Source organism: Danio rerio, chromosome 11, assembly GCF_052040795.2.
Source record: "Danio rerio strain M-AB ecotype USA chromosome 11, GRCz13ab, whole genome shotgun sequence".
NCBI lineage: Eukaryota > Metazoa > Chordata > Actinopteri > Cypriniformes > Danionidae > Danio > Danio rerio.
Genome location: NC_141031.1, coordinates 46,888,250 through 46,915,000, shown reverse-complemented (window position 1 = coordinate 46,915,000; position 26,751 = coordinate 46,888,250). Strand labels below are relative to the sequence as shown.

At 30.8% G+C, this 26,751-nt stretch overlaps 2 protein-coding genes across 4 annotated transcripts in view; both read right to left on the bottom strand.

Moving 5' to 3' along the window:
• Positions 1 to 26,751, bottom strand: part of traf3ip2b (TRAF3 interacting protein 2b) — an 872,991-nt gene that overhangs the window by 284,504 nt on the left and 561,736 nt on the right. The gene's annotated exons all lie outside the window — the stretch shown is intronic.
• The window catches only part of gli2b (GLI family zinc finger 2b), a 164,352-nt gene that overhangs the window by 117,686 nt on the left and 19,915 nt on the right, over positions 1 to 26,751 (bottom strand). The window contains exon 2 of one of the 2 annotated variants that reach the window (XM_087272358.1): positions 18,079 to 18,253. In XM_087272358.1, the coding sequence (XP_087128484.1) occupies positions 18,079 to 18,193 (115 nt within the window). In that variant the 5' untranslated portion in view covers positions 18,194 to 18,253. 2 annotated transcript variants of the gene reach the window in all.

Genomic DNA, 26,751 nt, shown 5'->3' with positions numbered 1-26,751 from the left:
ATAAAAATTAAAAAAAATATTAGAATTAAATAAATTAATTTATATAAAATCATGAAAATATGATAGTGACTTTATTTATTTATTTATTTATTTATTTTTAAATTAATTTTAATTATTTTTTTATTTTTTATTTTTTTTATACATTTTTGATGTAATTTATTAATTCATTCATTCATTTATTAAATATATTTATTTACATTCTTTTTAAAATTTATTTTAAATATTTATGTTTATTCATTTATTTTTTATTAAATTTATTATTTAATATTTAATTAATTCATTTATTTAATTATTATTTATTTATATTATTTTTAAATGATTTTAAATTATGTACCTTTATTAATTTTTTATGTAATTTATTAACTAATCTATTAATTTATTAATTCATTCAATTTATTTATTGTCTTATTTATTTATATATTATTTTTTAAATGTATTTTAATTATTTATTTTTAATTTAATAAAAACATTTTATGTAATTTACCATTAAATGCATACATTTATTTTATTCACTTAATTTATTCACTTAAATTACTTTAATTAATTTTAATCAAAAAATTCCAAATGAATCTTTAAAAAAATCAAAACACCCATTTAAGTTAAAAGTTGCATGATTTCATGTAACACACACAAGCACGCACGCTAAACACCCAGCCAAAATCCCCACGAGCAGCTTGAGCTGGAGACCCAGGAGATGCAGGATTGGAGATCTGCTGCAGGTTTGTGCCTTCAGGGATGAAATCTGTGCTCCGTAAATCCCACAGGTCGCACAAACACACAAACACACACAAACACAAACACAAACACACACACACACACACACACACACAAACACACACAAAGAGAGCGTGTCCTGGAGCGTTCATGCATCTCTCCAACACTTGTAAATGCGCAGGGTGTTGTTTTTGGCCCGCTCTGCTCTGGTCTGGGTGAGATTTATGTCTCCAGACGTCTCACCATGTGAAGCCTTTGAAGCCTGAATCTCACAACGCTCCGACGCAACAAATAATATCACATACACTTAATTGCAGCGTTTCATTGAGCACAGCTGCTTTTCTGCTCGTATCTCTGTATTCCTGGCTCTATAGCACTATTATAACACGGCCAAACCCTGTGAGGTCATAATAACATCACGCCATCGCTAAACAACATGTGTTCTTCAGCAAGGAAAATAAAGTGTGTGCAAACTCTCGGGGTCTCTGTGGGTTTTTAATTATTTCGGTGGATGAAAATGTGGCTCTCTCTTCAGAAAGGGCCTGATATATAATGCATAAACCCTGGTGGTTTAAGTGCAGTGTTTGATATGAGGCTTGACTTTTTCCTCTTTTTCTTTGGTCTGATTTCTGGGCTGTTTTAATGACTGCAGAAACAAACTCTTTCTTTTCAGCTCAAAAAATAAAAGAAAGTACGAAGCCCTCGTGTATATAAAACTGATTTTATTTATTTAATTATTTATTTAAGTAAGTAGAATGTGTGTATGTGTATAATTGTATTATTTAGATATACAATTAACATATAATGTAAATGTACATAAATTTAAGCCCAGGTCTAAGTACAGCTGATGTTATTTATTCTTTATTTAATTTTATTATTAATTTTAATTATTTATTTTATATTAAATTATTTCTAACAATTTTTTCATGTAATTTATTATTAAATTTATTTATTTTATTTAATCATTTTATTTATTTAATATTTTTTTCCAATTTTTTATTTTATTTATTCATTATTTATTTATTTGATAATAATTGTACTCTTCATTTTTATTTATTTTTTATTTTCTTTATGCAATTAATTGATTAATGAATTTTATTATTTATTAATTACTTTTTGTCTTTAATATTTAAAGTAATTTTAGTTTTTATTTTTCATTAATTAATTTAACCAAATTGTTTATGCAATTCATTGATTAATTGATTAATTTATTTTTTTATTTACTTTTTTGTTTTTATTTTTAATTTTCTTACATTTATTTTTTGTTTTTTGTTTTATAAATTTTTTGTAATAGTTAATTTCTTTATTTTTTTATTCATTTATTTGATTCATTCGTTTTATTTATTTATTTACTTATTTATTTTAATTATATTAATTAATTAATTTTTAATGCAATTAAATAAATACATTTGCTTTATCCATTGATTGTATTCATTCATTTTATTCATTTACTTTTTTATATAATTTTATCTATTTTTTTCATTTAAAAAAATCATGTAATTAATTATTTATTTATTTACTTATTAATTTTATTTATTTATTAATGTAATTAATTTATATATTTTTTTATTTTTATGTGATTTTTAAATATATATTTATTATTTTATTAATTAATTTATTTACGTTTTTATTATTGTTATAAATTTTTTATTATTTTCATTTATTTTTCAAGTAAATAATTACTTTATTTTATTAATTTATTTTTATGTGATTTTTAAAATTAATTAATTGAATTCATTCATTCATTTTATTTATCAATTTATTCATTCATTTACTTATCTATTTAAATTAATTAGAATATGTATTTAGAAAACTAAATTTCATAAAAAATAAAGGTAATATGCATAGTGAATTAGAAATAAAAACTGTATGTGTATATATATATATATATATATATATATATTATATTATATTATATATTTAAAACATTTTAAACAAAGGTATTATGTATACAAGCAAATGTAAATAAATACATAAAAACTAAACAATTTTGTAAATAAGAAGTTAATGCAAAATATTTATTTATTTAAATTAATTATTTAAAACATATTTATTTGTTTATGAAATAATATATGATGCAAACACTCTGGTGGTTTAAAAGCAATGTTTGACATGAGGCTTGACTTTTTCCTCTTTTTCTTTCTTGTGATTTCTGGGTCGTTTTAATGACTGAAGAGCAGAAACAACCTCTTTCTTTCTCTGCAAAAAAAGAAGAAAAAGAGAAGCCCTTGTGTATGTGAAGTTGATTTTTTATCCGGCAATCAGATCGGCCCTCTATAAATAGGCTGAGAAATGTGCGGCCGAGAGTATATCTAATCTTTGGCTCTTTCTGGGCCCCCAAATGAAATCTCAGATTAAAGAGACGCGGATCTCACAGAGTCATCAAGCTAAATGTTTACAAAATGTATGTAACCTGCGGAGCCATTACTGCTGCAAAACTGCTTCCATGTGGGCAGAAATGGAAATAATTGGCATCTTTGTTGGAGCTCTCATTACATGCATGTGGTGCTGAATTTGAGACGAGTGGGAAAAAACACGCATTTAACTCGAGATTATTTCTAAAAACATGCTAATGCTGTAGTGCTAACATGATGTTCATGATTTTGTTGTAAGTTAAATTCAGAAAAAGTGCACAAGTTTGGTACAAATGAAGAAAACATTAGTCCTGAATTGAAACGGAATCAATCACGAAACCAAACAACTAAAGCATTATTGGTGATCCAGATGCAGATGCCAGAGTTTGAGAAAGTTGAAAGAGATTTCAACAATCTTGCTAAGGTAAATAAGTTTATAAGATCACTTTATAATGCACAGAACAACAGACGATTGATACCCTGAACAACAGATAGAATAACACATCGATTGATCCCCCCTTACCATTAGTTTGCTAAGAGGGAATGATGTGCAACAAAGCCCCGCCTCCTACTAAATATTCAGTTTCAGTTGGAAGTACATAAAAAGAAATGATAGCTCCTCCCTTTAAGGACCAATAGCCCCACCCAATAGTCTGAAAGCACTGCCTTAAATTACTAATAGCCCCACCGAAAAGTTTCCTGACAAGTTCTCCCTAGAGGAATGATAGCTCCGCCCTAAAGCAATGATAGCTCCTGCCTAAAAGACTGATAGCTCCGCCCAAATGGTATGATAGCTCCTCCCTAAAAAAACTGAGCTTCTAACAAACTGATAGCCCCACCGTAAAGCACTGATATCCCTGTCCTAAATAACTAATAAACCCACCCAAAATAACAGATAGCTCTTCCCTAAAAGACTGATAGCTATATCCCAAAGAACTGCTAGCTCCTCCCTGAAAGAATAATAGCTCCTCCCTAAAAGACTAATAGCTCCGCCCTAAAGGAATGATAGCACCTCCCTTTAAAGACTGATAGCTCCTCCCTTTAATACTGATATGTATTGATTGTGTCTTGGATTTCCGAGTTGGATGTGTATTTTTTAATAATTTTTTACATTTATAAATTGGATTGGTGTATTTACGGATCACATTTTAAAATTACGAAAAAGATTTGTGTTTTTTAATATATATTTTTTCATTTATAAATTGGATTGGTGTATTTACGAATCGCATGTAAAACTTACAAATTGGATTTGTGTATTTTTTAATAGTTCTTTTCATTTACAAATTGGATTTGTGCATTTACGAATCGCGTTGTAAACTTACGAATTAGATTTGTGTATTTTTTAATAATTTTTTTTTTTTTACAAATTGGATTGGGGAATTTACGAATCGCGTTTTAAACTTACACATTGGATTTGTGTATTTGTAAATTGTTTTTTAAACTTATGAACTTGACTTGTGCATTTACAAATCGTGTTTTAAACTTACGAATTGGATTTGTGTATTTTTTAAATAATTTTCTTCATTTAAAAATTGGATTGGTGTATTTACGAATGGCGTTTTAAACTTACGAATTGTTTTTTTGTATTTACGAATTGTGTTTTAAACTTATGAATTGGATTTGTGTATTTTAAATATTTTTTTTAATTTACAAATTGGATTGGTGTATTTACCAATTGTGTTTTAAATTTATGAATTGGATTTTTTATATATATATATATATATATATATATATATATATATATATATATATATATATATATATATATATATATATATTGGACTTGTATATTTACAAATCGTGTTTTGAACTTACAAATTGAATTAGTGTATTTACGAATCATTTTTTGAACTTATGAATTTGATTTGTGTATTTTTGAATCGTATTTTGAATTTATGAATTAGACTTGTGCATTTACGAGTTATGTTTTAAACTTACGAATTGGATGTGTATTAATGAATCGTGTTTTGAACTTACTAACTGAATTTGTCTATTTACGAATCGTGTTTAAAACTTACGAATTGGATTTGTGTATTTACAAATCGTGTTTTAAGTTTGCGAATTGGATTTGTGTATTTACAAATCGTGTTTTAAGTTTACGAATTGGATTTGTGTATTTACGAATCATGTTTTAAACTAACCAATTGGATGTGTCCATGTAAACATAGTAGTTTATTTCAATGCAGTGGACAGAGAAACACACACACACAAACACACACAGTCTCTGCAGTCCAGCAAAAGTGTCCAGCGAGAGCTTCATTTAGCGAAGCGTGAGTGTATGAGGATCTGCTCACACACACACACATTATTCTCTGCCAGCGAGTGACCCCGGGGTCCCGGGAGTTACGGTGAGGCCCCGACGCCGTCAATTATTCACTGTCGCCGCCGCTGATAAAGAAAACCCTCCTTATCACTAACCGGACGCTCTTAAAAACTATTTACAGGACGGGACCGCGAGTGCTGAATAATGCAGCTCTTCAACATAACACACAGCTGATTTCAGATAATACACGTGTTTTTATATGCTTATATTAATCACAAACATCACACTCCTGCAAGATGTATTACGCTGCTCAGAAACTCTATTTTCCCTTTAAAATAAATAAATATATAAATAAACAGTTTTTTTATTTTTAAAGTTTGTGTTTTCATTTTATTTACAATTTATTCATTATAGTGGATTGACATTATTATATTAATATATTATGTATTATGTTTTTTTTTATTCAATTACATCTGTACAGTTTTATTAATATTATTTTTATAATTTTAATTTATGTTTAGTTATATTTAAGTTTTAATTTGAAATCAATCAATCGTTTGGTAACTATATATAGGTAAACTATTTATTTATATTAATATTTATTTATTTATATATTTATATATATTTATTTTAATTAACTTAAGCCTACAGCATTTATTTAATAATAACGTTATACATTTTTATTGTTTTGTTGTTATGTTATGTATTTATTTATTTATTTATTTATTTATGTTCAAATTAATATATTTTTTGCAAGTGTATATATATATATATATATATATATATTTATATATATATATATATATATATATATATATATATATATATATATATATATATATATATATATATATACACGTGATTTCTCCCACGCGAATGCAAGGAGAACATGCAAACAAAATAAATAAACGAACAAACATATAAATAAATAAATAAATAAATAAATAAATAAATAAATAAATAAATAAACAGATTTATTTTAATCAAAACTTTCAATAAAAATTTAATTAAAAACAGAAAATTTAAGTAAAAAAAAATTTATTCAAATTTCCACGAGACAAAAAGATAAAATCAATAAAAATTAGAAAAACAAAAGAAAATAATTAAAACTTTACCAAAAATTACAACTGAAAAAATAAATAAATAATTCAAATCATATTAATTTAACACAGCTGCTGAGAGGCGACTGTGCCAACCACTGAGCCACCATGCCGCCCATTCTATACTCCTATAATATAGTATATTGCTAATTTCACTATTATAAAGAAACACAATCCAAACTTTGTATTAAAAACAATATATAATAAAAATACAACTTTTTAATAAATAAACTTCCAGGACACATGATGATATTCAGCAAGAAACAGAAGATAATATGATCAAACGCAATCATCTCCAATAATGTCCCTCATTAATTTGTGTGATCATATTGGCGTTTGGTTTAGACTCGCTCAATCAGTCTCCACATAACTCAGTGGGCTTCAGTTTGCATGCACACAAATGAGTGTTTAGGTCTGGGTTGTTTGCGTTTGACCCTGCAGGGTTGTCTGTAAAGATGTTAAGCTTTGTGCCGGTTTCCCTCAGGACTGAGCAACTCAGCAGAAAACACAGCAGCGGCTCTTACTCTGACCATCCATCAGCACACACACACACATCGCAAACACACTGCACTCACAGCAGCATGATGTATGTCCAGAGTCGCCGCTTACAGTTAATCAAGACATTACCCGCAGGCCTGTTTACGCAACACACACTGTGCATGCACACACAAATACAACACACAAATACACGCTTGGCACACAAACATACCTTTACTGTGTTTATTTATTTATTTATTTATTTATTTTCAACAGAATGAAATAGTAATATTAACATTCTATATAATTAATAGTTAATAGTTGGCATTCTTATTAACAGTTAAACATTTACAATGATAGTTAAACATTCTAAATAATAGATAATATTATTAATATTATTATTAAAAAATATAAATAATTGTCAAAACACTTCGAATTATTCTTATATTATAGTTTGCAGTGGGGAGTCCCGTATTTTCTTTATATTTAGTTACTTATTTCATATATTGTTGGGTTTACAATCTTTGGTTTGAATTGTTTTGCTGACAAAACTACTTTATATTAATAAATATTTATTTTATTTCTTCTTAAAGCTATAATTTGTATTTAAATAGAAACGGTAACATATATTTTAAGAAATGCTGGGTTATTTAAACCCAAACTGGGTAAACTATAGACAAACGCAAACATTTGGTTAAATTTGTTTCTATAATTTTAATAAAAAAATAACCAAACAGTTGGTTCAGTCTTTATAATAACCAGTAATAACACAATAACAGAAATAGCACAGCATTTTTAGTGTAATTGGGGGTTCGTCCGGGATACGAACCATAACAATAATGTTGTATTAGTGTTTTAAATGTAACATTCATTCATTAATTTCCTTCGGCTAAGTCTCTATTTCAAAGGTCGCCAGAGCAGAATGAACCGCCAACTATTCCAACACGTTTTACACAGTAGATGCTCTTCCAGCTGCAACCCAGTACTGGGAAACACCCATACACTTTTACATTCACTCACACACACACTCATACACATAGACAATTTAGTCCATCCAATTTACCGATAGCGCATGTGTTTGGACTGTGCGGGAAACTGGAGGAAACATGAAATATTTTGAATTTAAAAAATGCTTGTGTACAGTACACATTTATAAGATCATCCATCTATTATATAAAAACTAATACAAAAACAAACAACTAAAATACTAAATACCAAATAAATGTTTGTAAAACTTATTTAAATCTGTAGCTTGTTGTTATTTATTAGGCAAATAAATTTGGACATTTGAATTTAAAAAATGCAATGATAATAATTATTATTCACAATTTGTCAGTTGCAGGCTAGTATTAAAATAAGCTTTGATATGGGCTGATTTTGGTGACACTTTTTGATCGGTCATTTCGTGCTTCAAAAGTAAAGTCTAAGGTGATTAATACTCGAAAAATTCCTTTTTTTAACATTACAACAGACAACTTGTTGAGAAACCCACCAGAAAAAAAGCCTCAGAAATCCAGCAAAGATAAATTCATTTTCTTATTCATTTATTTTTTATGGGTTTTAGAGGCTTTTTTCTGGTGGGTTTCTGGGTCATTTGAACCCCCCACACCCCCCACCTGGAATAGTGGGATATTTTGGACCAAAGTTTGCACTCTCACTTCTGTGAAAAAGTAGAAAAAAAGAATAATTGCCCTATTGAATAAATGAATAATACCAGTGGAATCTGCAATTCAGATGAAGATAAAACACTAGAAAAGCTGCTCCTTATTGCCATTTTTCAAGATGCATGCGTGCATTTGAATGCATTAACTAAAGGCAGCATGCTTCGGTGTGCAAACACATTATTCACCAGTATCATCACTGTACACTAATAATGTTTGTTCACCACAAAATCTCTCATTAGTTTACATTTACAATAAACATAACACATGCAAAAATGTTCCTACTGTTTTTCTAACATTAAAAATCTTACTTTAGAATTTTTTTTGAATGTAAAAAAAATTTCAAATTTAAAAGTTGTACATTAGTTTATGCACAAAAAATCACTTTATAATATATTTGCATCAATTTTATTTAATAATCCTCCAAAGTACTTTCAAAAGCAACAGTTATATAATCATTATTACTGTTATTACACTGAACAAGTAAAACAAAAATATGATTAATGTTACAAAAATATTCTGTTCGTCTTAAATCAAGAAAGTTAAAAGTGGCAAATTTAAAAATCAAAAGTTACAACATTGGCAAATAAACAAAAAATCTTGCTTTTAAATATATTTGCTATTTTTTCTGAAGAATTTTTGTAATTGTTTAATATTTACATTATTATTATTAAATTTATCATTACATTCTAATCAAGTAAAATATTTTAATTACCTAATAATAAACAAAGGTTATAATATGCTTCAAATGTGTCACTGCTCTGAAGCAATATGCATTGTAAAAAGCGCTTCACAAATAAACATATTCATTACAAAATGTTATTTTGTATACATTTTTTTTGTCTTTTTTTATATTACCAAAAAAAAACAAAATATAAAAATATAAAAAAACTAAACAAAACAAAGCAAAAAAACAAACAAAAAAACTAAAAAAAAATCTAAACAAAAAAACAAGACAAAGCACAACAAAGCAAAACAAAACAAAGCAAAGCAAAACAAAGCAAAGCAAAACAAAGCAAAGCAAAACAAAGCAAAGCAAAACAAAGCAAAGCAAAACAAAGCAAAACAAAGCAAAGCAAAGCAAAGCAAAGCAAAGCAAAACAAAGCAAAGCAAAGCAAAGCAAAGCAAAGCAAAGCAAAAAAAAACAAAAAAACAAAGCAAAGCAAAGCAAAACAAAGCAAAGCAAAACAAAGCAAAGCAAAACAAAGCAAAGCAAAGCAAAGCAAAGCAAAACAAAGCAAAGCAAAACAAAGCAAAACAAAGCAAAGCAAAGCAAAGCAAAGCAAAGCAAAAAAAAAAAAAAAAACAAAGCAAAGCAAAGCAAAACAAAACAAAAAACATTTAGTGGATTATGGACAAATTAATTATTCACCTAAAGAACGACAAATATTGCAAAATAAATATTGTAAATTTGGACACTCATCAATATCAGTTCCAAAGCAGTGGACCAATCAGAAGAACTTGGGGGACAAATCAAAAGAAAATAGAATCGAAATCAACAGAATCAAATTTGGCAAGCTTCTATTTAAATTAGCAAGTTGGCTTGGCAACTGTTTTATTTGATAGCAACATGTGGTAGGAGGCACTTTTCAAGTCTGCATGAACCGGAAGTTGCAGAGACTTTTATTTCTGCACGTTGATGTACTTCCAACTGAAACTGAATATTGAGTAGGGGGCAAGGCTTTCTTTTTGTGCATCATTCCCTCATAGCAAACTAACAGTCAGAGGGGCTTGGCTAAAGTTATAGATATACAGTTGCTATGGAAATCCTCAGGTTGACACCAACAGAATGAGCCAATCCAAACACAGAAGCAGATGCTCAGACTTAAAAATAAACATTGCAAATTTGCTGATGACCAATCAGAAGAACTCAGAGGCGAGGCAAGTGTCACAAGCTTTTGTTTACATGTTCAAGTTGGAATGACAACTGTTTAAATGATGACAACACTGCGCTTTTTAAGGTCTGCGTTAACTGGAAGTTGATAAGAGTTTTATTTCAGCATGTTGATGTACTTCCATCTTAAATTGAATATTGAGTAGGGGGCGGGGCTTTCTTTTTGCGCATCAATTCTTCATTGATGCTCAGATTTTAAATGAAGATACCAGCAGGGAACAGAGAACAAAATAAACACTGCTAATTTGCCTCTCAATGTCAGTTCCAAAGCAGTGAACCAATCAGAAAAACTCGGAGGCGGGGCAACTGTCACAAGCTTCTGTTTACAGGAACAAGTTGGCATGGCTAAAATGTTTAATGTTTATTATTAATAGGATTATTAATTATTAATAAAAGGCAGCACGGTGGCACAGTGGGTAGCACAATCGCAAAAAGATCGCTGGTTCGAGTCCCGGCTGGGTCAGTTGGCATTTCTGTGTGGAGTTTGCATGTTCTCCCTGTGTTGGCGTGGGTGAATTGGATAAGCTAAATTGTCCATAGTGGATGTGTGTGAATGAGTGTGTATAGGTGTTTCCCAGTACTGGGTTTCAGCTGGAAGGCAATACGGTATGTAAAACACATGCTTGATAAGTTGGCGGTTCATTCCGCTGTGTCGACCCCTGATTAATAAATGGACTGAGCCGAAACGAAAATGAAGGAATGAATAATATTTGATGTCAACATGGCAGAGAAAGTATTTCTTTTAATTATTCCAGAGCTTCCTGTCTTGTATTTTACGACGCAATATGGATGGCCCCGGGAACGTTTCAACGACAAATACTGTATTGTTAGCTGATATAAAGCGAAGCGTTCAGGGGTTTCTCCTCCTCTAAATGTGCTCTACGTCCAGTAAAAACACTCGGACACCTGCTCGCATTTTAATTGAATCCAGCCATTGTTTTCCCTTTTAAATCAGGTGAGCTCCACATTTCCATAGAGCCCTATGAGAGAGAGAGCGAGAGAGAGAGAGCGGCCCCGGGCCCCGCACACAAAACAAATGACCAGCTTGTGTGATAAATGGTTCTATTAGCAATCCAGATTGTGAAAGTCAGATAGAAGCGGCCGAGGCGAGCGCCGGCACATTTATTTCCCCCTCCGCACACAAATAGCTTGTTTTGTTTTTTTTTATGTGTAAGTAACATATTAAAAGTGTGCATTAGGCATGTTGTCTGCCGGAGAGGGATAAATAACGGAGGACAGGGCGTATAAAGCTGCGCTGGTTTTAATAGTGTGTCTCGGCGGTGGGCAAACGCTGACCGTAAAGCGCAGGATTAAAGACAGGCTCCGGGTTCAAGGACCTGCATATTCACTTATCAGAGTCTTATAAAGCGCATTAAAGCCTGGAGTAATTGGTGTGTCGAGGAGAGCCGGCTAACAGCTGAGGCTCCGCTGATAAAATACTGTGGTTATTTACTGTAACTCCATTCAGAAACACTGAACATCCAGAATGAGGAACTATGGCTTTGGTTGAGCTGCTTAAAGGGGCAGTTCACACAACAACTCATAATTGCTCATTATTTACTCTCCTCAGTGTTAATAGATAATAATTTATTAGCAATTACCAGGTCCAGACAGAATATGTAAAGAAATGCTGCAGTGCAAAATTTCATTAAAAGATTTGCATATTTTTGCTGAAGGATTTTAGGGGGTAAATAAAATCATGAAACATGAAATAAAAAATAATATTAAAACAAACTTTTACAATTCCGTTATACAATGCAAATAAAAATGAAAAAGGTGGTTTGCTTTTTCCAGGCTGGAGGAAAGTCCTTAACCCAGGTGGAGGAGTTCAAGCATCTTGGGGTTTTGTTTATGAGTAAGGGAAGGACCGAGCATGAGATTGACAGGCGGATTGGTGCACTGGCACCAACAGTACCGGTCAATCTACATTCCTACTCTCACCCATGGTCATGAGCCTTGGGTCATGACTGAAAGTACAAGATCTCAGGTACAAGCGGCCGAAATAAGTTTTCTTCGCAGGGTGGCAGGGCGCACACTTATAGACAGGGTGAGAAGCTCTGAAACCCGGGAGGAGCTCTGAGTAGAGCCGCTGCTCCTCCACATTGAGAGATGTCAGCTGAGGTGGCTCGGGTATCTGTTTCGGTTGCCTACATAAGGAGGTTCCAGGACACGCTGGAAGGACTATGTCTCTCAACTGGCCAGGGAACACCTCAAGATCCCCCCGGAAGGGCTAAAGGAAGTGTCTGGGGAGAGGGAAGTCTGGGATTCTCTCCTGAGACTGCTGCCCTCACGACCAGGCCCCATACGAGCAGTAGAAAATGAAATGAAAATAACAACGCAAGTCCAATTAAATCCACTTGTGTGGTAAACAAAGTAAGTCTCTCAAATACCATATCTACTATATTTATAAAGCACAACAACAGTGAGGAATAGATTTTTTGAATCAAATATATCTATTCCAGAACTAGAAAAAAGAATCAGAATCAATCAATCAATCAAAAAAAAAAAAAGATTCAAACAGCCCTACTGAACTCCATAAAGCCTTAGAAAATAATTGCATCAGCTGTGAGGAATTGATGAATCAAGTCTCTCAATTCCAGATCTTAAACCAGAATCTTGAATCAGATAACTCCAAAAAGCTTCATAAAAAGAATCACAAGAATTCCAGAACTAGGAATCACAATCGATGTCAAAAAACTTTGAATCAAATAGCACTCATTATATGATAACTGATTATAGCTCTTTATAACTCGTTATGATAACTCATTATAGCCTCATCAACAGTGAGAAATCGATTCTTTGAATAAATTCTACTGATTTCAAAACTGAGAATCAGATTCAAAATCAATTGAAATTTTTTATTGAATCAAACATCTCTACTGACAAACTGATTGAAAAATCAAAGAAAACAGATTAAAAATCAAAATCAATTTTTAAAAATACTGTGATTCAAAAAGCACTAGTTAATACTGCATGAAAAAAAAATAAAAATCACAAGAACCAGATCTCAAGAACTAGGAATCAGAATCAGAATCAGATACAACAAAATTTGAATCAAACAGCCCTACTGATAACTCCACTGAGCCTAAAGTAATAAAACAAATCATAAGAACTAGAAGTCCAGAATAAGGAATCAGAATCAATTCCAAAGAAGTTTGAATCAAACTAATTATAGCCTCATAAAATGAATCACATGAACAGTGAGCAATCGATTCTTTGAATAAATTCTTTTGATACCAAAAGTAAGAATCAGACTCGGAATCAATTACTAAAAAATGAATCAAACATCACTATTAATAAACTCCATAAAGCTTCATAAACAGAGTTTTCAAATAAAGTCTATTGGTTCCAGAACTGGGAATCAGAAACAGATTTGGAATCAGAATTATTTTAAAAAAGGTTTGAAAAAAGTCTCTAGTTATTACTTCATTAAGCTTCATGAAATAAATCACAAAAACTGGAATTCCAGAACAAGGAATCAGAATCTAAATCAAATACAACAAAATGTTGAATCAAACAGCACTACTGATAATTCCATATAGCCTCCTAAAAGGAGTCACAACAACAGAGAAATTGACTCTTTGAATAAATTCTATTGATTCCAAAACTAGAATCTGAATCAGAATCAATTACAAATGAAAAATGAATCAAACATCAATACTGATAACTCCAAAAAAGCTTCATGAACAGAATCTTTGAATCAAGTCTATTGATTCTAGAACTAGAATTCCAAAAAAGTTTGAATCAAACAGCCATACAGATAACTTTATTAAGCCTTATAAAAGAATCATATCAACAGTGAGGAATCGATTCTTTGGATCAATTCCATTGATTCCATAACTAGGAATCAGAATCAATTTCAAAGAAGTTTGAATCAAACAGCATTGCCGATAACTCATTATAGCCTCGTAAAAAGAATCACAACAACAGTGAGCAATTGAATCTTTGAATAGATTCTATTGACTCAAAAACTAATTAAAAAAGTTTGAATCAAACAGTGATATCTCCTTAAAAATTCAAAAAAGGAATCACAAGAACTATAAATCAGAAACAGATTCAGAATCAGAATCAATTCCAAAAAAAAGGTTTCATTCAAAAAGCACTACTTATTAATTAATAAAGCATCATAAATTTAATCACAAAAACCCGAATTCCAGAACTAGGAATCAGAATCTAAATTAACTTTAAACATTTTAATCAAACAGCACTAGTGATAACTATATTAAGCTTCATAAAATAAAGAATAAGAACTAGATTCCAGAATTACGAATCAGAATCAATTCCAAAGAGGTTTGAATCAAACAGCAAGAGTCACAACAACAGTGAACAATCTAGTCTTTGAATAAATTATATTAACTCCAAAACTAAGGATCAAAACTGGAACTCCAAAAAGATTTTTTTTTAAAATCACAAGAACTAAGAATCAGAAACAGATTCAGAATCAAAATCAATTCCAAAGAGTCTGAATCAAACAGCCCTACTGATAACTCCTTAAAGATTAAAAAAAAAGATTCATGAGAACTAGGAATCAGAAATAGAATCAGAATCAATTACAAAAAAGTTTGAATCAAACAGCACTAGTAATAACTCTTTATTTAGCCTTATAAAAGAATGACAGCAACAGTAAGGAATTAATTCTTTGACTCAATTGAACTGATTTCAGATCTAAGATTCAGAATTGAAATCGGAAGCGCAATCAATTCCAAAGAAATATTGAATCAAACAGCATTACTGATATCTCTTTAAAGCTTCATATAGTTTGAGCAGTGAATCTGAATCTCCAAGCCGACTCTTCTGAATCTTCTCCCCCTGCAGCTGAAAACTCCTAATATTAAAGACGCAGGAGTGAAAATCAGACTGAATAAACCCTGCCGTTCAGCCGTCTTGTTTCCGCTGTGTGGCCTAATTCTGCTCTGCTTTCTTCCACAGATCCTCCATTCCTCTTTTCTTGACAATGGCAGGCCACCAAACTCCTCGATGAATGTAAAAGAGCAGAGAGTTTTCCATTTCAAAGCTGGATGTGGGATGCTGTCGCTTTCACTAATTCATAACACTTCCACTCTGGAGGACTGAACCAGCTCTTCTGCTTCATTATTATTACGCTTTTATGCCTCTGATAAAGACCAGCAAACTCATAAAACATCAGGGTTTTGTTATTATAATAATTATTTTATTAATAGTATTATTATTATTATTATCATTATTATTATCATTATTATTGTTATTATTATTATTATTATTATTATTATAGCAATAATAATAATAATAATAATAGCAATAAATACTACTACTACTACTAATAATAATAATAGTAATAATATCAGCAAAAAATAAATAATAATCATAATCATAATAATAATAATGATGAATAGCAATAAAGATAAAAATAATATAATATTATTATAAATTATTATTATTATTACTATTATCATTATTGTTATTTTAATAATAATAATAATAATAAAAATGCTGATATTTTTCTTAATATTATTTGTTATTATTATTGTTATCACTATTATTGTTGTTATTATAATTATTGATATTATTTTTATTATTATTTATATTAATAATATAATACTGATATTATTGCTATTATTATTTTTATCATTAATAATAATAATAATAATAATAGCAATAATATCATAATCATAATTATTATTATTAATAAAAATAATATTAACAATAATAATTACAATAATACTAGCAATAATATTAATAGCAATAATAATAATAATAATAATTTTTATTCACAAGTCAATTAAAAAAATACAATATATTATGAAATATAAAGCATGAATGAGTATGAATAAAATCAAAAGCTTTATTATTTTCATATAAACATTTTATATTTTCAGGACTTATGGGCTAAAATCCTAAATATATATTTAAAGAAAAAATAATAATACTGATGTAAATATTCATTAGAAAGCTAAAAAAAATAACCAAAAATATTATTTATTACAATTTGTAATATAATGATAAGATTTATTTTGCATGATTTATTTCAGCAATTATTTAAATAATAATTTTAGTAGTTCAAGTTGTATTTTTCTATAGTTGATTTGTTTAACGACGTTGATAATATTTACTTACATTTTTTAAACTAATATATGATATAATATATAACTAATATAATATATTTAAAAACTATTTAGCATGTAATAAAACACTAAATATCCATAAAAACGTGTCTATAAATATCAATATTAAGTCTTAGAATAATTTTATTTACCAAAACATGCACAGAAATAAAACAAAGCAAAATAAAAATACAGAATCAGATTTTTTTTTTACAAAAGGAAAATAAATAAATAAATATAGAAACTAATTAATTGAATGAGTTTTTTTTTCAGCTTTATTTCAGTTACCAAAAACAATTTCAATAGTTTCTTTTTTCTTCAGGTTTTTAGGTAAACAACAAATTGAAAATGTTTATTAAACAAAACCACATAATTAAAAAATACTTTTGCATGTAGGAAAAATACAAAATGTGTCTAAAACTCTTGCGAAAATCTGAGAAATTGTGACCTTACAGATTTATCATCATGAATTACTGTACATCAGTAACATCAGACAACAGTAATATCACAATTGCTGTCTTCAGGCCTGCCGGAGCTTGACCTTTAACCTGCGGCTCTTTCGGTCCATCTTATCAGGGATAACGGCACACAATCGCGGCGCTTTATCTTTCAAATGTATATTTCATGGGTTTATTCTCTTCCTCAGTGCTGGAAGTGTTCAAGCTCTCGGCAGGAGAGATAAATAACTCACACCAGCAGCAAAACAGCATGTGTTTCACATTAAACCTCGCAATCTGCAACCCTAAATCTCATTTGCATAGCACATATCAAGCTTGAAAGTAATGAAATATATATACTATATAAAATATATACAAAAAATTTAAATTAAAAAAAAAAAATTTTAAATAAAACTGTATTGAAAAATGGAATAAAACTGAGTTAAATAAATAATTTGAAAATATATAATCTTTTAAAAATCTAAAATACACATATAAAAATATATAAATATATAATAACAAAACGTAATGTAGTATAAAAATCCAATAGAAATTCAAAGTTAACAAGAAAAGAGCTAATAAAATATTAATTTTATTAAAACAAACAAATATAAATCAAATATTTAATAAATTAAAATTTATTTAATAAATATATCTCAAACAAAAAAGAAAATATTTACATTTCATAGGTAAAATGTTAGAAAATGTATGAAAATTATTTTATTTTTAATAAAAAACTAAAATGCAAAATAATAAATAATAAAATAAATATTTAAAAACATAATAAAATAAATTAAACAATTCATTAATATTGAAAATATATATTAAAATAGAAAATGCAATAAAAATATGTAACATAAATACATGATATTATTATTTTTTTTAATTAATATATAAAAGGATCCCAAATCAATCACATTCTAGGTAAAGCAGATGAATTATTATTTGTAAAAGCGTGATGCAGTGCAAGTCACATGCACGAACCAGTGATGTTGGAAACACGTCTTCAAACAACATTAAATGAACACTGTATGTAAAAGACACCACTAGTGTGAGTGAAATGGAGATATTTTGGGAAGAAGCGGACGGGTTTGTACCTCTGCTCAGGGATGAAGGAGAAGGTTTTTTGGGCATTTCGCTGAAGACGTTTCCTTCCAGAGGAGAGGATTTACAGTCCTTCTTCTCTGCGGGAGCGGGAACACCGGCCTCCATTCTGACCTGAAACACAGAGAGAGAGAGAGACAGGCGTCAGCTGAAATATCCAGAAAATAACTCAACAAATTTTTTTTAAATAAATAAATCAGAAGTTTTAAATAAGTTAAGACAAATATAAAGAAATAAAATGCAACAAAATTTTCAAGAATAAGTGATAAATTTTTTACAAGTAGAGAATAAATAGAAAAAATTGAAAAATAAATAAATAATTTAGAGAATAAAGTCATTGTCAAAAAAAAAAAAAAACTATTTTAAGGACGTAAAAATACGCTCTGTGCCCTGGCACATGGTGTAATAGGGACGTGCTTATTCTCTTAATGACTTCTGGGTGTGTTTTGAGCATAACCTGCAATAAACCAATCAGAGTCTCGTCTCTTATTCCTCTTAAGAGTCAGTTGTGTCGCGTTATGGCGCATTTGCTATTTACATGGCGGAATTTGTAAGTGTAAAAACTGAACGCTTAACTAGAGAGAAAACAGTTAAACAGAGCATCTGCACAAATACCTCTTTAAATTTTGAGAATAAAGTCATTAAGTTTCCAGGAAAACTAAAAACCAAAACCAACTCAAACCATTTAAGTTCAAAAACTAATCCTAATGAGTACTGTAAACTTAATCCAATAAAGTAATCACGTATTAATTAACTAATTTCCTTCAAAACTCTTTTTAAATGAGTAGAATTAACTTTCAGGCAATTTGTCGATGCCTATAGCTTAGTGGTATTGCGCGCTGACATATACCACAGATGTGCTCGCGGCGACCAGAGTTCGATTCCCAGCTCGAAGTCCTTTGGCAACCCTTCTCCCTCTCTCTGCTCCCAATGCTTTCCTGTCTGAAATCTCTACTGTCCTACCATAACAAAAGGGGGAAAACCCCTAAAAATTTTGAGTTAACTACACTCATTTCATTTGATAAAGTTAATTGTTGGGTTTTACGAATTTTGAGATCTTGGAAAAGTCCCTGTTTCCAAAAAACTTCAAGATTAAAGTCATTGTTTCATGAAAAAACTCTTAATTTTAAGAATAAAGCCATTATGTATCCAAAAAGTCTTTGAATTTCAAGAATAAAGTCACAGTTTCCAGAAAAAAAACTTTTAATTTCGGGAATAAAGTCATTGTTTTAAGAAAAACTTGTAACAAAGTTGTTATATTTCAAGAAAAACCCTTAGAATTTTGAGAATAAAGTGGTTATGTCTGATGTAAAACTCTGACTTTTGAGAATAAAGTGGTTCTGTTTCAAGAAAAACTCCTCCAATTTGGATAATAAAGTTTTGTTTCTAGAAAAAAACAGCTTAAAGCATCCCGCAGCTCCTTAGAGTAAAGGCTGATCTGCAGCACTAATGAATGAAGTGATCTGGAGCTGATAGAGCAGATCTGTTGAGTCACTGGAGCGTCTCGCTTTTTAAGGCAAAATAAGCCGATTACAGGAGACTCGCTGGACCAACAGCGTCTGTTTCCGCTTTCCTTCGCCAACACTGATGCCCACGCTGGCACTGACACACACACACACGCTGACATCATGACTGGTCACGTTTTACACGGCGCTGGCCTGACCCGGCGTTCAACTTTACGTTCATCGTGAGCTGAAAAACACCATCAGTCTTTCTTTGTTCATCTTCTGGATGGATCAAAAATATTAAATATGAAATAATATTACAATTATGCTGGAGAAAAGAATGCTACAGACAAAATATTACACGATGAGTCATTGTGAAAGTGAAGATAAATGCTCAAAGGTTTGGAAGGATTAAAGGAACAGTTTTTATTATTATTATTTGTTATATTATTATTTAATTGTTATTATTATCATTAATATTATTAATAATATTATATAGTTATTATTACTATTATTATTATTATTATTTATTAATTATTATTATTGTTATTTAATTATTATTATCATTTAATTATTATTTTATTATTAATATTATCTAATTATTTTTATTTATTTATTATTATTGTTATTTAATTATTATAATTATTATTTGATTATTATTTGATTATTATTAATATTATTATTATTATTTTTATTATTATTTGATTATGATTGGTATTTAATTATTATTATTGCTTAATTATTATGATTATTATTTAATTATTGTTATTATTTAATTATTATTGTCGTTTAATTATTATTATTAATATTTTGCAATTAATAATATTATTTTATTATTATTAATAATAATAATAATAATAATAATAATAATAATAATAATAATAATATTGATATTATTATATTATTATTATTATTTTATTTTTATTATTTTGTGTGTGTGTGTGTGTGTGTGTGTGTGTGTGTGTGTGTGTATGCATATTTGTATATGCATGCGCATGTGTGCCTATGCATGCTTGTCTGTATATGCGTGTGCATGTGTGTATGTGTTTGTGTGCATGTGAGTATGTCTATGTGGGAATTTGTTTATGCATGCATGCATGTGTATGAGCGTGTGTGTGTGTGTGTGTATGTACAGTATGTGTGTGCATGCATGGATGTGTATGAGTGTGCGTGTAAGCACGCAGGTCTGTGTGTGTGTGTGTGTGTGTATGCATGAATGTATGGATGTGTATGGGTGTGCGTGTATGCATGCATGCATGCGTGCGTGTGTGTGTGTGTGTATGTATGAGTGTGTATGTATGCATGTGTGTGTGTCAAGACGTCCCCTGTGGAGTTGAGCGACTCGTGTTTCTCCACAGGATTTGCATGAAGGATAAACTGAAGTCAGAGAGCAGAGCGACAGATGGAGACGCTAGCGAACGCAAACCACGAAACCACAGGCCCTCGCAGAACCCGCAGACACACACACACACCCTGATCTGACCCCGGGGCCCACCAGGAGACGCACAACACTATACACACACCAACACAAACCCTGCACTAACCCCGAGGCCCATCAGGAGATGCACAAAACTACACACACACACACACACACACACACACACACACACACACACACACACACACACACACACACACACACACACACACACACACACACACACACAAATCAACACACAGTAAAGTACGACAGTCAGTCAATGTTATTTATACAGCACATTTACCACAGCAGAGACGGATAAAGTGCTGAACAGACACACAATTCAAGACAAGACTGATCACTCATCTGTTTAGCTGTGCCTTTACTGAATGAGCACTGTGCTACGGCCAACAGATCGCACTGTTATGTCTTTCTTTTCTTTTGCATTCCTCTGTTTTAAACACATTTTAATCTGTTTTATTTGTTGTTGTTTTTAATAAATACACTACCTGAAAAGTCTTGGTAACTCACTGATTTTACATAAAAAAATTACTTGATTCAACTAATAGATAGTTCACTTGACTCCCGACTCTTGGTTTACCCTGCGCATGCGCACGACGCTCCGGGGTCAACACAGAAGGCATTTGAAGCATGAGAAGGGGCCATTTTCTCCCCTTCAGAGGCGAGTAAGTTTTAAGGCCTTTTAAAAATCAACGTTTTTATTGTCTCAATGTTTTTTGAAGTATTGCCGAAGAAGTTAGCAGTTATCAAAAATCAAACTTTATTATTATTTTGCCCCAAAATGTGGATGAAAAAAGTCATTAACGGCCTCTGTTCCTTTGAGCACAACATTACCCGTCAACCCCTTCCGCTTTTTCCAGAATGCTCCCATATTTTACAGTTTTATCTTGCTATCATCCTGCAAAGGTATTTTCCCGTATTTCTCCGGTATTTTCAGTCTCTCTCTGAAGGGTGGCAAATAAACATTTAAGAGCCGATCCTCCCTATACGCAACCCATACCGCCGAACCACCAGGGGCCGCCCCTTGCTCTTAAATGCGAGTCTGTTCTGTGCTTTCGCTTTGTTTAGGCAGGAAAACACTTTGAAATAAACAAAAAAGGCGTGATTTCCTTCATTTTCATTACAGGTGCCGTCGCTTCTTCATATGCAGTCCTCAAAACAGTCATATAATGGTGCAAGACTCTCAGCTGACACGCTTCATAGTGATAAACAGATGCTGTTTACCAAACGGTTTCTGTACACGAGATTTTAAACAGACATATGCACATATCATTTGGAGTGTCAGATAGGGGATTTTTCTGATGAATCATCTGTTGATCTGCATCCCAATCATCACTAATACTGCAGAAAACCTACTGGAACCAGCATGGAGCCAAGAATCTCACAGAAGTCGGTCAAGTTTGGTGAAGGAGAAATCATGGTTTGGGCTTCCAAAGAACTTCAACTCTGAAAACTGGACTGACACACTTTCAATCTACTAGAACTTTTTTTTGTTCAGCTACTTTGACACAATCTACATGGTAGAAATAATGAAAGATGACTGAGGGAGAGGAGTTATCTCTGAAGCAGGATTCCTCATGACCATACCTCAAGGAGTACATTAAGATGTATTAACATTAATTCTGATGATGTGCTTTTGTTAAAGCTGATTTGAGTTTTAAATGTGTTTTGTTAGTTGAGTTGATTTTAACTTAGTTTGTTCGGCAAATGTGCACAAGTGCATCCACATACAAAACATATGTTGGTAATTTATAGTAAATACTACAATGTTTAAGAACTACACAATAGCCAAGCACTCAAATTGATCTGTTATGGTACTTTTACTATGAAGTATACTGTAGTAAAGGCTAACGTGGTTACTATGGTATTTACTATGGTAATTACTATTAGTTCACGATAGTTACTAATGATACCACATTATGTAGTATAATTCAGTCATGAAGAGTTGTAAATATATGTACAATATAATGTGTATTCCTAAATATTTCTCTTTACTATAAATTACTATAGTATTTTAAATGTACAACACCTGGTTATTTGGATTTTTTTGTTTTTGCTGTTATATATATAAATAAATAAATAAATAAATAAATAAATAAATAAATAAATAAATAAATAAATAGACATAGACAAATAAGTTAATAAATAAATACATAGACAAATAAATAAATAAATAAATAAATAGACAAACAAATAAATAAATAGACAAATAAATAAATAAATAAATAGACAAAGACAAATAAATTAATAAATAAATACATAGACAAATAAATAGACAAACAAATAAATAAACAAACAAATAAATAAACAAATAAATAAATAAATAGACAAATAAATAAATAAATACATAGACAAATAAATAAATAAATACATAGACAAATAAATAAATAAATAAATAAATAAATAAATAAATAAATAAATAAATAAATAAATAAATAAATAAATAAATAAATAAATAAATAAATAAATAAATAAAGTGTGTGAATGGGTGTGTATGGATGTTTCCCAGTGAAGGGCATCCACTGGGTAAAACATTTGCTGGTTAAGTTGACGGTTCATTCCACTGTGGAAATGCCACAAAGTGAATGAATGAATAAATAATAAAAAATAAATAAATTCTCTGCCATTTGACTCATCTCCACACACATGTGTAGTGTTTTGCAGATAAATGAATCCCTTTGTAAATGCTAATGAGGCATTCTAACGGATCAGCCAATGAACAATCGGTCATTTGCATTTCTAACAGGCTCAATAAAGCGGATCTCCATTGGTGAGCGATCAGTGTCTTTCCACACACAAACAGCCATTGATGAAACACAATACAGGCTTTGCAGAAGAAACACAACACACACTCAATCCTCCAGAGCTCATTGTGTTCAGATCAACCACACGTTTGCTTTAACAGCCAGAGATTGAGGCTGACTCTTCAACTGAGCCGCAGAAAACACAAACACATCATTTATTGATCAATGAGAGGATCCTTAAAGAGACGGTACACCTCCAAACCAAGAGCTGTGGCTCATTAACTCGAGGAGAGCATTGAGGGATTTATAGAGGTGGTGCTTGGTTGAAAAAAAAATTAATTAATTAAATAATGCACAAAAATAAAAGTAAAGCATTAAATGGGATTTACACCTAAAGTTGTAGACCTTGATAAAAAATAGAAATAATTAATTAAAATAAATTAAACTATATAAAATAAATAAAAATTTAACTAAATTACTCAAAGCACAAAAATAAAGGTAGAACATTAAGGGGGATTTATAGCCGAAATTGTAGACCTTGATAAAAAAAAAATAATAATACACAAAAATAAAAGTATTGCATTAAATGGGATTCATAGCTGAAATTGTAGACCTTGATAAATTTTTTGAATAAATAAATACACAAGAATAAAAGTAAAATATCAATGCTAAAAATTAAAGTTGAATTCAGTTAAATAAAAAATAAAATTAATAAAAAACAAAATGCACAAACATAAAATTTGACAATTAAAGGGGATTTACAGCCGAAATTGTAGACCTTGCTAAAAAAATAACCAAATAAATTATCAAGTAAAATAATAAATAAACACACAAACAACATAAAATATAAAAAAATGTATTAAAATGTAATAAAATTAAATAAATTACAATAAAATAAATTAAAAATAAAGTAATAAATAAATGTAGACAATTAGAGGGAATTTATAGCTGAAATTATGGTCCTTGATAAAATACATAATAAAATAAAATTTAACAAAAAAAAAACGTTTAATAAATAAAAATGCACAAAAATAAAATATATTATATCTTATATTATGTATTATTATACTATATATTTTTCAGAATTAAATTACAAAAATAATATATAATAGAATATAAACATAAAATTATATTACATTAAAAACTTTTTAAAAATCTATAAACAAAATAAAACAATAAAATAAAATAAATGCTTTAAACAGTTAGCAACTGAGGCTGACTCTTCAGCTGAGAAAACACAAACAAACATCATTTATAGATCAATGAGAGAATCCTTAAAGAGACGGTACACCTCAAAACCAAGAGCTGTGGCTCATTTACTCCAGTAGAGCAGTGAGGGGGATTTATAGATGAAATTGTGGTCAACACACACACTCTCATTCACACACAAACACTAACTCACTCACGCACACACACTCTAACTCACTCACACATACTAACTCACTCTCACACACACACTAACTCACTTTCACACATGCGCACACACAATTTTACACACACTCACATGCATTAAAGAGGATTTTCAGCTCAAATTATTGTTTGCACACGAGCATGAGCACGCGCACACATGCACACACGCACACGCGCACACGCACACACACACGCGCACACACACACACACACACACACACACACACAAACACACACACACACACACACACACACACACAGGGCAGCGTCTCAATCACAGGTGGGCAGCTGTTCTCAATCCCTCTAGTGAGGGAACATGTGTCGCAGGTCATTTCCTGTATGAAAATGCAGCATAAATGTCCAGCTGTGTGTTTCTGCAGCGCACACACACACACACACATCATCATCATCATCGTCACCAGCACAAAATCTACAGAAAACACTTGATGCATAAATTCAGCTCCACACTTTAAAACACTATCATCAAATACAGCATCACACACACACACACACACACACACACACACACACACACACACACACAAAGAGAGAGAGAGAGAGACATAAACAGAAATACACACACACACACAGATAAACAGGAACACACAGACAAACGGACACATACACACATAGACAGAGTGTTATAGGAGTGCAGGGATGGATGTGTGTGTCTGCAGGTGTGGTGTGTGTGTGTGTGTGTGTGTTTCTCACTGGATTTCTCACTGTGAGCTCCTGCTTCTCTCTGAATAATTACTGCACGAGCCGTCGGACAAACTAATGACTCCTGCTCAATCCTGAAAGGTCACACACTGAAGAGCTGAGAGCCTAAACAGCTCTGAACACACACACACACGCACACACACACACACACACACACACACACACACAGCGAACACTCGGGTTTATTAGTGAACTTTGCAGGACTCACAGCAGCGGATTGTACCACTTTATTATTACTCTGTGTAGTTTGTTCATGTTTAAAAAAAAAAATTACAATGTAAAAATGTGTGTGTGTGTGTGTGTGTGTGAATATATATATATATATATATATATATATATATATATATATATATATATATATATATATATATATATATATATATATATATATATATATATATATATATATATATATATATATATATATATATATATATATATATATATACACATACACTCACCGGCGACTTTATTACCTGTCCAACTGCTCGTTGATGCAAATTTCTAATCAGCCAATCACATGGCAGCAACTCAATGCATTTAGGCATGTAGACATGATCAAGACGATCTGCTGCAGTTCACACCGAGCATCAGAATGGGGAAGAAAGGGGATTTAAGGGACTTTGGAAGTGGCATGGTTGTTGCTGCCAGACGGGCTGCTCTGAGTATTTCAGAAACTGCTGATCTACTGGGATTTTCACGCACAACACGCATTTGCCTTGTTGACGCCAGAGGTCAGAGGAGAATGGCCAGACTGGTTCCAGCTGATAGAAAGGCAACAGTAACTCAAATAAGCACTCGTTACAACCGAGCTCTGCAGAAGAGCATCTCTGAACACACAACACGGCCAACCTTGAGGCGGATGGGCTACAGCAGCAGAAGAGCACACCGGGTGCCGCTCCTGTC